This window comes from Charadrius vociferus, unplaced genomic scaffold, assembly GCF_000708025.1.
Source record: "Charadrius vociferus isolate BGI_N301 unplaced genomic scaffold, ASM70802v2 scaffold304, whole genome shotgun sequence".
Taxonomy (NCBI): Eukaryota; Metazoa; Chordata; class Aves; order Charadriiformes; family Charadriidae; genus Charadrius; species Charadrius vociferus.
Genome location: NW_009648042.1, coordinates 841,560 through 854,913, shown reverse-complemented (window position 1 = coordinate 854,913; position 13,354 = coordinate 841,560). Strand labels below are relative to the sequence as shown.

The following is a 13,354-nucleotide window of genomic DNA, read 5'->3' as shown; positions in this document are numbered from 1 at the left end:
ACTTTGGCAACAGACCTCTTCATCCTTTCCCGTTTCCTTTCTTTACAAGCACCAGGTTGACTCCTTGGAGCAAATTCCGTTTCCACAGCAGTAGAAATACTAAAGTTGCTGGAGGACACTCTTGAACATGACGGGTTTTTTTTTTTTTTCCCATGTATTTTTTTCAGTATCAATATGATATATTGTCTCTTTTAACTAACATGTGCAACTGTATCTTGAACTGTACATGCATAACGGTCATGCACTTTTAGAAGCCTGTACATGTGAGAGAACTTGGATTAGTTGGATTGAGGGCATTTAATAATTTTTTCATGTTATCTTGCTTAGCAAGATAAATTAGATATAATTATAGCATAAATTAGTTCTGTAGACTTGTGTGTATTCCTTCTGTGTTGTGTGCCTGCCTCTGTACCACCTCAAGTGAAGGTTTTTGGCATATCTCCTAAGGTCAGTGGGATTTGGCCTGGCAAATCCTAGAGTAGGAGATCACAGGACAAAGTACAGGATGCCTCAGAGAAGGGCCATCATGGTTTGAAATATCTGAACTGGCACTGGACAACTTCCCCAGCTTGTGCTGGGAGCAGGATGTGTACCTGATACTGTCATTTTATGGATGAATATAACCACTTTCGGTTATTTTTGGTGGGCAGTAGGAATGGATGAAGCTATAGATGTCTTCCCTCTTTCCCTTCTGGATACACCATTACTGTTGTAGCGAGGGCACAGTAATTGCCCATCATGCTGTGGTTTTAGGGATGCTTCCTTTTTAGAGGTTCCAGCAAACCTTAAATGAGAAAGATGTATGCTTTGCTTTCTGTTCTTCCCCTGATGCTGTCCATGCACTGCGGGAGGTGTTAGCACTGTAGCACCAAGAAGCACTTTGTAACAGCCAATGCACTGCCTGTGTTTGGTGGGGGCGTAAAGGCAGTTGTGGCACCGTTCCTCTCTTAAACCAGATGTCTTAGAGGGTGAACGTTAAATGTGGAAGTGGTTAAGGGTGAAAGGTAAGGATAACTGGGATTCCTCAAAAACTCCTTTGCTTCTTCACAGCTAGCAGAAGAGTGAGCGTGGGAAGGGAGAGGAAGAGGTGCTACCTGGTGAAGCAGTGGAAATTATGTGGGGCAGGAAAGAGAGTGAGGGAAGCATTTGACTGCCTCACTTGACCCACTCACATTCATGCAGTGGGAGGGAGAATGGTTACTGGTTTCCAGGCCTGAGCTTGCATAACTAGTTGCTTAACATTTCCTTCTGGGAGAGAAACGTGCCTTGTCAGCCCCTGAGAATTGTGTCTGGGAGTCAGCAGGGTGCTGGCTAAAAGGCAGTTGATACCTTGCTTTTATTTGAAGCTTCAGGAAGGATTTGTTGAGTTGTTCTAGGAGAGAGGTTTACTCTCCTAGAAGGCAAGAAGGTGAGAAGGTCAATTGCATCATTGATTTGAGGGAGAGAGGCAAAGCAGAAATAAATGACCAATTTTTTTTCAGCTTTGAAGGAAGTAAAAATAGTCAGATGCCCCCAAGAGCAGTGCTGGAAATAGTGTCAATCAATACAATTATGAGACATCTAGAAAAGGGGTGAACTGTGAGGTGGGAAAATTCGCTGGGGAGAGTGGTTAGGGAAGACTTAGGTCCTTCAGAGACATCTCACACTTTAACAAAATAAGGCAATGGGACAGCCCTATGACACATGAAATTTCCTGCAGACAGGTGCTCGGAAATGCACACTGAAAGGAACAACAGAAACTACTCTGAGAACCGACCGAGTGTATAAGCGATGTGGACTTACTCCACTGAGACAGAGGGAGGGTGTGGGAAGAAAATCATGAACAGATTTGTACGTAGTGTTGGTACAAAATACAAGCTGTTAGGCTGTATTTAAAATAAAAGGATGGGGAAATGGAGAATAATTCTGAGAGGGAGAATCTCATGAGGTTCAGTTTTGCTCATCTCCCACTCCAAAAAGAATAAAGTAGAAACAGGCTGTGTGCTCTCCTGCCATATGCACGAGGAAGGATTTTCATGCCCCCAGAAGCGGGGAGCATGGCTATAAACAAACAGAAACACTTAAAGCTATTTAGAGAAAGAAGTGGGGGTCTTTCAGAATGATATGAGGTGAACAGGCTACATGTACTTGCTGTTTTTTCACTACCTGCTGTGAGGGGGGCTTCAGTGGAGTCCATTTCTGTACTGTAATAGGGAATGTGCTGCACAGAGTGAAAATTCTTGAAAAGACGGGTTTGGCACAGTTTAAAAATGGGAATCATGGATCACTGCTGATGTCGAATTTGTTGCTAAAAGGAATTATACAGACAAAGTGGAATAAAAAAAAAAAGCATGGGAGCTCTCTACTAAAAAGCAAAGAGGGACTTCTGGTGAAATTATAGACAGTGCTTGAGATTGATTTTTACAGGCACAAAATGATCCGATGGAACTCATTGCTACAAAACATTGCTGCAGTGGAGTGCTCTCTCTCCTAATGGCTTTTGTAGCCATAAAAATATTCTTTGCTGGTTTCATTAGAGGGGTGAAGATTCAGAACAATTTTCAGTTTTTGAGCTTGAAGCCAGGGAGAACCTGCTAGTTGTGCATGGGGAGGGAAGATCTCCTGAGGAAGCAACTCCATAGTTACCCGTAGCTGATGCCTGGTCCCTGTGTCCCTCCCAGCCTCTGGTTGAGCCTGTGTGACAGTTCCTGCAGCATGGTAGTGTCTGTGCATGGCATGCTGGCAGTTTCAGTCGTGCCCCTGGCTGCAAGGCACCTTCTGTAAGCTTTCTGGGAAAGGAATATGTCCATGTGGTGAATGCGGAGATACTTAACCAGTGACCTCTATCCCCTGCTGCCACAGAGTGCTTTTCAGCTCAGTCCCAAAGCGTTTTGATGCTCATCTAGTTATGCAAAAATTATGCAAGTTAGCATGCTTTATTGCTCCAAATGAAGACCTAATGTTGTTTAGCTGATGTGGAAACCAAATCACAAAGCTGCGAAGCAGCATGGAAGAAGGTGTGCAACAAACTGCTGGTATAGTAGAGGACAGGATAAGCCTTGTGAGCCCTGAACTCTGCTCATTAGCATGTGTTGCCTTTCATTTTTAACAAGTCATTTTTATTAAAAATGTGTTGGCAGTTGATAACTGGCTGTGGCTTTCTTGTCAGTGGTACCTGCAGAGAAGTGTAGGGCTTGCGGCACTCCGGTGTCGCAAAAAAGCTCCATTTCTCCCATCTTTCTGTGCTGTGCCTCAAACAGCCGTGGGAACGTTGTGCTGTGAGTCGTGGACTAGATCTACCTTCATGTTTGAGTGCATGAAGCTCTCAATGGGACCAAGACAAGCATATCTCAACCAGCACTATTTTGCCCAATGAAACAGTCCAGTCCACTGAGATTCACATCTTTTGCTGAGGGCCTGGGCACTAACTGTTGCTAAAAAAAAATCTCTGGATTCTTCATCTTTAGAAAGGTGCTTTCTTCCTAGGATCTCTCAGCGGGTGGAGGCCAGCCGGGCACAGCTTCAGGCAATCGGTGAGAGAGTCACGCTTGCCCAGGCGAAGATTGAGAACATAAAAGGCAGCAAGAAGGCTATTAAGGTAGTGACTTCAGTGAAGGCTGCATGGCCTCCCTTCTTCCTTCCAACTTCTCTCTTTACTTCTGATGTAAGCTCTGCAGAAGAAGAGGTGTTTGGCTGCCACAGCTGCTGCCCGTTCGCCTCTCCATGCCTTGCTGCTGAGCAGGGTTGTGATGAGAATCTCCTTCCTGACTTGGCCAATTGATGATTTTTAGAGCCATGAGCCAAACAGCTCCCAGCCTTATGAGGCCTAAATAGGTCACTGCCCCAGCTTCTCCCTGCGAAAGAGAAAAGGCATGCGCTGAGCTAAGCCCAACACCCTCTCACTTCAGGTTCATAGACACTTTGGCTATTTGAATGAAAGCTGCTGTTAGAGAGCTTGCCCTTATTGCATCTTAATCTTGTTGAGCTGTGTAAAACTAGTGAAAACCCTTCTTTCCCCATTTTTCCTCCATTTAATACAGTGTTTGCAATTCCCTTATTGCCAGTGGAAGCCTATGATCTCCTAGTACTTATATATAGATAGAAGTTCTGGCACTTCCACTGTCTGAAGTGACGGTCCATGCATTTTGGGGTCTGTGCAGATAGCCCTTACAAGCCTGTTGACTCCAAGGCTATCCATTCCCACTGGCAGCACAAACTCTATGCCTTACTCCACTGCATGTGTTTCTATAGTCTAGCATTGCCCAGCTGTTGGGATTTTTCAGTCCCCCCTTGTCTCTCCACAGGTATTTTCCAGTGCCAAGTATCCAGCCCCTGAACGGCTGCAGGAGTACAGTTCCATTTTTGCTGGTGCAGAAGACCCAGCTAAACAGAAATGGCCAAGACACAAGATTCAGAGCAAACACCGAGTGCTGGATGAGAAAGCTCTGCAGGTAAGGAGGAGGAGAACAGACCTTGAAATGAACAAGCAAGGAGAAGCTGGGAGGCTGTTTGTTTCTGATGAAGTGTTCCAGGGCTTTAGAATATAGGCTGGGAGCAGAACATCTTGTCAGCTTGGCCTGTTGGTGGGGGTGTGTGAGGTCAGGCTGAGAAGCTTGCGGAGCTGCTGGTTTAAGAGGACCATGTCTATACAAGACCTTGGTGCAGGGGTTGAGTGCTCTGGGTGGCTGTTGGCTGCCAACTCTCCGGAGCAGTTCCATCTCCTCAAACACCACCGTTTCTCACAGCGGTGCCTGTGGGTGCTGCTGGCTGAGCATAAGGCTTCGGCTGTGTGTAGCAAGGCAGCTAGCATCAGGGTCATAATTGTTTGAAAAACAGTTTCTGAAGGCTGTAATGTAGGCAATGGTGAGAAGGGAAAGGCGAAAGTGCTTGTTGGTGTGTCAGGAGAAAAAGGACTCATGGAAGCGTTTTTCTGACCCAGGAAAGCATCGTGCTTGGGTATTGTCCCTCCCTGGTTCCCAACTAAGTTTTCCATCTTGGACGAGACAATCATTTTGCTTCATTACATCTTTTGTTTGTGCTTTGCTTCTTTGTCTTGTTTTCAGCTGTTGTGGGGTGCAAGCCCTTCAGAGAAGGGGTGAATCAGTACCCAGCACGGTTGGGGCTTCCAGGTCTGCGCTTAGCACAGATGTCTGCAGCTGGTGGTGTTGAAGGAGGTCCTGAAGTATTGAGTTCCCTTTTAGCCCATGGATTGGGAGGCAGAGAGGGGCTTCTTAGGGAGGTCTGAGAAGTGGTGGGTTTGACAGGAAATGCTACCGAAGGACTCTCCAACAATTTGGGTCAGCATCCCCGGGCTGGAAGGAGGGGAGGAAGAGTTACCCTGTTTAAAGTTTAAAAGTTGCTGTGTATGCGCTGTGCCAGGAGCAGTGGCTGTACTCTTCCTGGCAGGTTAGGGGTCAACCTGACAACTTCCCTGCTCTCCACCCCTAAAGACACTTCCTTCCTCATCCTTGTGTGCCGTGGCCCAAAAATAAAGCTGCCACTGAATAATTTATCACAATAAACTTTCCTGAGTTTTAATGGAGTTGAGACCTCACACAGTGAGGTAGTTATGAATATTTCAGCCAGGCTATGGAAGCAGGGTTGCTGGCCGAATGGGCAGCTGGCAAACTCCAGCAGGGTTCGTGCTTCCTTTGAGCCCTGGCAGTAGTGCAGGGCAGAGTTGTGTGGGACCTGCTGTTGGCCGACCAGGGGAGGCTGGTTAGGGTTGTGCTGTCTGGCTGGTGGCCCCATCCATCAGAGCGTGTGGGAGGAGCAGAGGTGTGCAGTGGGTGGGCAGGGAAGATGCTCTCCCATGCTGAAGCGCTGGTCCCCTCGTGCAGGAGAGGATCGAGAAGAGCATCAGCTGGTGAAAAGCAGTGTCCTGCAAAAATGCCATGCCCATCCAGCTGGCCTGCTGGCTCCCGTAGGCTCTGTGTGCCCTCCCCCACAGCCCCTGCCATCTGCCTGCAACATCACCTCTTCCCTGTCCCAGGCGGTCTCTGTACCATTGCCATGTTCTGCCCTTCGTGACCCAGGCTGCCATCACCACAGGGACTTTCTTGCAGGCTCTGTGGGATGTTTCTATTTGTTCCACCCCTCCTATGACCCATCTTTCGATCTTCCCTTGAGATTGTTGACCTTTCTCTGGGTTTGCTGACCCTACCTCATGCAGTGGTCTTGTTACTCTTGCCAAGCTCACACGCACGCCAGCATCTGCAGCTCTTGTGTGGGGCTGGGGGATGCTGCTGTGCTGGCGAGTGGCTGTCAGCTGATGAGTGATGGAGGAGCCTGCATCAGGAGCAGCTGATGTGCTTAGAGGGGCTCCATGCGGTTGAGCTCTGACCACGTTCCAGGGGGACTGGCCCTGCTCGGCCATAGCTGGGCACGGAGCCTGACGTGGCTTGCAGTAATGAAATGTGACAGAGGGAAGTCTAATGTTTGCATTTATGCCCTCTTCAATTATTCAGGGCTTTCAGCAGAGGCTCGCTGCCTGTTTTCACTTCTAATGAGGGCCTCTTTGCTGGGAGCAGTTGCAGTGGCCTTTGCTAACTTCACTCGCACACGCCCCACCAGGAAAGCAAGCTCTGCTTTTGTCAGTTTGAGGGTAAGTGGTGGCAGCCTGTGCTCAGCGCTTAGGGTTTGTGCTCTGCGGGGCACGCAGCTGAGTTAGAAATGCGCGTGGTTCTGCAGTTTATTTAGAAATGCTTCCCTCCTGGGAAAGTCTCCTTTCCCCCTCCACACCCCAAGCAAGAGTAAACTCAGCTGTTGAGAGGACACTGTTTAGGCTGTAAGCACCGATGGATAAGAGTGCCAGAAACGTGGTCCTTGTGGTAAGCCTGCAAAGCCACTTGTTTTGCATGTTGCTCTGGTAGCAACTAGGCAGGGTTCAACAGTGAGTTGGCCGCAGCCTTGTGGGGCTTTTAGTTGCTGGGCACTGCCTTTGCAGTGGGACCTGTGTCCAGGTGGTGCAAGTGCCCCTCAGAGGGCTGGAAAATGGGGTAGGAGATGTGGTCTGCCTGGACTTGGGAAGAGGTCCAAGAAAAAATTATGGTCCACTGCTGGAGTAACCTCAAAAGGCTTCAAAAATGTCAGTGACTGGGCATGTCTTTGTGAATTCTGCCTCTCTCTGAGTCCACCATGGGCGTGGGGAGGCTAAACCAGCTTTTTGGCACTTGCCCATCTTTTCCAGCTAGTCTTAGCACACCATTGGCATGGGGATAATGGGGTTTCTGGTGTTTCACACCAATTCCCTTTTGTAATAGTGTGTGCTTTATTAAACTTAAGAACCAGAGTGACTTAATATACTTTTAAGTGTAGGCTCTTAGGAAGAAAAACGCCTAGAAACGCAGAATCCTTAAGGGTGTGATCCTGCCAGGTGCCAACCCCAGGCTGGGGTGTTTGAGCATTCAAGCACCCTCCATGACTTCAGTATGTTGAGTTTGCTGAACCTTTGGCTTAAGGCCTTAAGGTCCCTATAAGAAAACTAATTTTAAATGGCATATTAACTTGTGGAATTCACAGTTGCAGGTTAGTATTGACGGTATGTAGCTGTTTGAAATTGCAAAACGGATCTAGGTACTTGAATAAGACTAGCACTTTGATGGCATTTAAATTAAAAAGATTATGTAGACCCTCACGTTTCAGAGCAATACTCACGCTTAGTGCTTTTATGACTTCCTTAGATGAGACTTGTAAGTAAATGTAGGTAATGGTTGGTTTCTCACTACGCCCTTAAAGTGATGCACAGTCTTCCAGTGCTAATTGAAATCTACAAAGAGAGAATTAAAAAAATATATATATGACTTGAGGGCTAAGTGTGTGTGAACAGTTCTAGCAAAAACATCAGTACTCCCTCATGCTTAAAAAATTAAACATTGGGAAATGAATATTAATGATCAAAAGAACCTTTATTTTTGAATCTCTGCTTCTACAGTCTCTAAATAACAATTTATATTTTTTTGCCTATTTGCTTCTGTAAAAACTGAAGATGTTTCAGCGTATTTTTCACAAGTTGGAATGTGTTATTTTTTTGGGGAAAAAAAAATTAATTCAAAATCTCCCAGGTCTTTTCTTATAGCATTTTACAGACTCAGAGCATCATACAAATTCTTAGTGGATTAACTGAGCTGTGACTAAGCCATTTCCCAGGATTTCTGGCTACCATATTCAAGACTGAAATTTCAATCAGCGGGAACTGCTTATGTCGCCGAGATGGGGGTCTTAAAACTGAACAAACGGTGGTCTCCGTTTCCCTCATACAAGTACAGAGAGGGAAGAAGGACTCGGAGAATGGGATAGAGCAAGGATGCTGGAAGCAGTGGGGCAGTAAGAGGCTGTGGACAGTATTTGGAGTGTCTCTTTTGGTCATCTTCTGGTGACAGAAGAAAACCTCAAGAGCGTGGCCAATTATTTAATCTGTCCTGGTTAGTGTTCTCATTTCTTCTGGCATGAACACTGGCATGAACACTTATCACCTTACAGCTGCCGGGCTGCTGCTTGTCCTAGTTCATGAAGAAAGAACAGGAGCTGTGAAGGGGCTGAGGAAAGATGTGGGGAGAGGTCTGGGGTGGAGGTTTGTCCATCTTGGGCTGTCTCTGGGTTCAGGAACTGATGCCTTTCCTCCTTCTACAGCAAAGCGTGCTGTGGGCACCGAGCTTCATCCCTCAGAGCATCTGGCAGCGGGCGCTGTCATGCTAGCTGAAACACTGGTCTGATCTGGGATGGCAATTCCTGTGCTCTATAAAAGTCAAGCAGTTCAGATGTAATAAGTCCTTTTCTAAAGGGAGCTCTATTTATTATGCATGAAGTTTTAGAACCGAGAGAGGAGATTTCAGTTCATTAGAGTTGAAAACTCCTGCAAATCCCTCAGGCTTTGCAAAACCATCTGGCACACGTTCCACCCTGCGCACTCCCTTCTGCCTCATCTCTTGCCTAGTGCAGGCACTCTGTTTTTTGCTAACCTCTTTTTCCTTTGCCTTCCCTGCATACCCCACCGGTGGGATCACAACTCTTAAAACATCAACTCAGGGCAGCAGAGGGGAGGTAACAGAGATGTTTGGGGGACTCTGCCTGCATGAAGATGTCTAGTAGTTGGAGACATTGTAACAAATGCCTTTTAGACTGCGGTGCTTGATCCCTGCCTCTGGCTATAGAGCCCGAGCGGTTGTTTTATTTCAGTGGATCCTTGCCACTGCAACATCACAATATCACCCATCCATGGCACCAAAAGCACATGCCATGAGTCTGAAGTGCTGAGATTTGTCACGAGAGTGGGGTTGCAACATTGTCCATGTGCTTCCTTGCTCAAAGAAAGGGAGGTGGAGAGGGAGCACTAGGCTTCCCAGACCATGCAGTAGATCCAGCAGCGTGGGTTGTGGTGACTGGGGAGAGCTGTCTCAGCAGCTTTGAATTTAGTGTCTTACCACCTGTTATCTGTCTTCTTGCAGGAGAAGCTCAAGTACTTCCCTGTGTGCGTGAGCACCAAAATTCACCAGGAGGATGACGCAGAAGAAGGCCTTGGCAGCCTCCCCAGGAACATCAGCTCCCTCAGCTCCCTGCTGCTCTTCAATACCACCGAGAACTTGTGAGAGTTGGAGCAGCACTGTGCTGCTCCCCTGCCCCTGCTTCTCCTCAGAGGAGCTTTCCCTTCCCCAGGGGCAGCAATAACTGCTTGCTTTCCTGGGCATCTTACATACCAGGCTCCTGATGGGACAGGGTTTGGTACCTCTCTGTTGGCTTCCAGCTAGCAACCCTTTCTTCCCCACTCTTCCCCTTGGGTGGAAGGAGTTGTTTTGTCTGCACCTCATCTTCCACTCACCTGGTTTCAATGCAATTTTGCACTTCCCTTCCCCAACTTCATTTTTGCTGTCATACCACTGTAATTTCTCCCCAGCCTTGACAGCTGCTGTCACTCCTGCCCTTCTCCTGCACCCCGTGTGCCAGCCCAGGTACTGATCCGTCTCCTGATGATTCCTCACAGCAACACTTTATGGCTCTCGCTGCTTTAATGTCTCCACTGCCTCCCTCACTGCAGTTCCCTTTCCCATTGGGCTTTGCCTCATGGTTCCCCCTTCTGCTCATACTGAAGAGCTTCTTTAAGCTCTTCTAGAGCTTTCAGCTGCTGGACCTCCCGTTTCTTCTCCTGAACCAGAGAAGAACCAGAGAACCTGAACTTTCCCCTCTTGGTCTTTCCTCCTGGACCCTGAGCGGCAAGTCACCAAGAGAGACTGGTGTCCTGCTGTAGGACAGTTTCGGGCCAGGTGTTGGGAACGGGAGAGCTTGATGATGATGGCAGTGCAGTGGGGCTTTCCTTTAGGAGGAACATGGAGGCTGCGCTGGCAGGGTGAGGAGCTGATCGCCTCCTGGTTGTGAAGGGGTGAGGCAGGAAAATGGGGCTAAAAGAAGGAAACTGGAAAGCCCAGCATGTTCATGAGTGACTTGAGAGGTCTCCACCTCCAAGGCTTTCTTGGGTACGCTGTTTCTTTCTGGCCTTGGCTCTCGGGGCAGCATTACTGAAATAAGCATCCTCTACCCTTAGGTACAAGAAGTATGTTTTCCTGGATCCTCTGGCTGGAGCAGTGACCAAGACCCATGTGGCTCTGGAAACAGAGACAGAAGAGAAGCTCTTTGATGCTCCTCTCTCCATCACTGAAAGGGGACAGCTGGACCGACAGGTGAGATGCAGCTGGGGGGATGCTGCTGCTTCCCCTTCAGAGGATTGTGCTCAACTCTGTGAGGGGAGTTTGGAGACTCCATCACCTGATTATCCCCCTTGTGCTAACTCCTGAGCCTTGTGAGGTGTCTGAGGGTGAGGTGCCACTGCTAGGGTCGAATCCCCATTTTTCCGGCTGAGGAAGGGGCTCCTGCTGGTGCAAACACAAGGGCCAGCCAGCCTGAGCAAGGGGTTTGTGCTTGATATGGACATGGGGCAGGTGGTGCACCAACCCAGCTGCCCCAACACGTGGCTGATCTGATCTTGTACCCAACACCTTGTAGTGGCCATACCTGGAGCTTTACTGGTGTGTGGTTGAATGTGTGGTTTGGGGCTGTGTAATGGAGCAAATGGGAACCGTTTGCTTATCATGTTGGACTGGAGGAGATAGCAGTGTATATAGTAAACAAAACCCTTTATTCACAGCACACCTTCGGTACTGTTTTGCCTGTGTTAAACACAAAACCAAACTTCTGTAACTACTTGGTTTTGCTTCTCCTGCATCTTAATCTCCAAAATGGTTCTGTCACCATTCTTTTCTGGAGAAGAGACTGGCTTATGTAGGCTGCAAAAGTTGGTGCATGAAACCTTCAGAGGAAGAGAGAGTCAACTTGCAAGAAACTAGGAAGAATCTGTCACCTCTTCTTCCTCCTGCAGCCTGCATTTTCCAAGCCTGGTCTGCAGGGGATAACCTCTGAGGACAGGGAACTGCCACAGGACAAGAGCACAGAGTTGCAGGGGTAGCTGTTGAGCGGCCACTGTACCAAGACACACAAGCCCAGTTCTGACTGCTGCTCAGGCTGTTCCCTGCCGTGCCTGTGCTGCAAGGGAAACCAAGTGTGTAGTCACTGCCTTATCTTTTTGTTTGGGGTTTCTTTTAGGTAGCTGAAAACTACTTCTATGTGCCAGATCTGGGACAGGTCCCTGAGATCGATGTGCCATCCTACCTGCCAGATCTGCCCGGCATCGCTGCAGATCTTATGTACAGTGCTGATCTGGGCCCCGGCATCGCACCGTCTGCCCCTAGCAGTACTATTCCAGAGCTGCCCACTTTCAACACTGAGTCGGTGGAGCCTTTGCAACCAGGTATTTCTAATTCCTGATCCCAGGACCCTGTGAAGGAGGAAGGCAGGGATTGCTAGAAGGTGGAGACAAGGCAGAAAGTCCCTTGGTGGAGATTTCAAGATGGGTGTTGGAGATACCTCTGGCTTGCGCTTGGGCCCGAGTCAAAGCTGCAACCATCTCAAGTGCTGGCCAGTCTCCAGGCCCCCTCATCACCCTCACCCCCTGCGTGGCTAGAGAGGAGGGACAGCGGTGTGCAGGGAGGGACTGGCAGCCTAGCGGGATATCCTTGGGTCAGCTGGGCAGGCCCAGTGGCATGCAGCTGGGGAGGGCAGAGTAGAGGAATCTCAAACCCTGCCTTGGCCCTGCCTGCTGTGGGAGTGTTCTGCTGCACAAGTATGTGGTGAGGACTCTGATCTGTTGCTGCTGAGACATGCAAAGCTCTGAGCTGAGCAAAGCTCTGAGCTGAAGCTCTCAGTGTGCTGTCCTCTGGGGACTCTTCAGATGCAATTTCATCTTTCAGGCCTTCAAGATGCTGAGCTATTGCCGCCTCCTCCACCACCACCTCCCCCCCCACCTCCTGTTATGCCAACTACTGTGCCTCCTCCGCCGCCCCTTCCCCAGCCCACAGCCCCCTCTGAGCCAGCACGGACAGCGAGCGAGGAGAGCAGCAATGCAGTGCCTGCAGGTAAGGGCTGGGCATCTCCACAGCTTCACCAGCAGAATCTAATTCGTGCCTCCTGGGCTTCAGCCCATGTCCTTGGTTGATTCTCTGTGGCTTCCCAGGTGGTGGCTTCCAGTGGTGGGAGGAGAAGCTGCTCCCACCTGCCTAGGAGCTGCAAGCCTTCGGTTCCCCCATGGCGGGGCTGCTGCTGGCTGGGCTGAGCATAAGCCTGTCACTGAGAGGTGTCTGGGCATGGCTCACAGCCCTGAGCAGAGGCTGGCCAGGTATCAGAGCTGCCCTTTCCATGGGGATTTGGCTGGGCCTGTAGCTGGTGCACTGACCCGTGGCTTCTGCCTGTCCTTCCTGTCCCTGCAGCTTCGGTCCAGGGAGCCCCGAAGGAAGTGGTGAACCCCTCTACTGGGCGTGCCAGTCTCCTGGAGTCCATCCGCCAGGCCGGTGGCATTGGGAAGGCCAACCTCCGCAGCGTAAAGGAGAGGAAGCTGGAGAAGAAGAAGCAGAAGGAACAAGAACAAGGTGCTGAGGCTCTTTGGCAGAACTGATCTTCCTTGCTCTCTGCGCCCGGGCTGGGGAGGTGTAGGCCTGGGAGGAGACGGGCGAGCCAGGAGCACAGTGGACATACAGAGCGGAAAGGCATAGTCTCTCCTCGCAGGCTGGTGTAGGACACAGGTGTTTCCCATTCAGCCAAAGCTCTGTGAACTTGCTAAACCCCATCTGCCAGCCGGGCATTTGTGTTCTTGATGGAGACCCATGCTGTCTCAAGGTTTGCATAGAAGTTTCACGTGTGCTGCATGGGGGCAGACGCACAAAGGAAACCCTGGGGTGAAGAGAAGCAGGGCTGAGCTGGTTTGAGTAGGTGGTTTAGATAGCCGGTGCGGGTATGAATGGAGCTGGTTTGGCAGAATGAGACTGCAGACTCC

The 13,354-nt window shown here is 49.3% G+C and overlaps 1 protein-coding gene across 1 annotated transcript in view; it reads left to right on the top strand.

Annotated features, from left to right (window-relative positions):
• Window positions 1-13,354, top strand: part of LOC104285208 (WAS protein family homolog 1-like) — a 30,703-nt gene that overhangs the window by 16,543 nt on the left and 806 nt on the right. Inside the window, 7 exon segments of the mRNA XM_009883634.1 lie at window positions 3,466-3,577; window positions 4,284-4,430; window positions 9,426-9,562; window positions 10,517-10,652; window positions 11,572-11,776; window positions 12,276-12,440; window positions 12,792-12,950. Of these exon segments, the coding sequence (XP_009881936.1) occupies window positions 3,466-3,577; window positions 4,284-4,430; window positions 9,426-9,562; window positions 10,517-10,652; window positions 11,572-11,776; window positions 12,276-12,440; window positions 12,792-12,950 (1,061 nt within the window).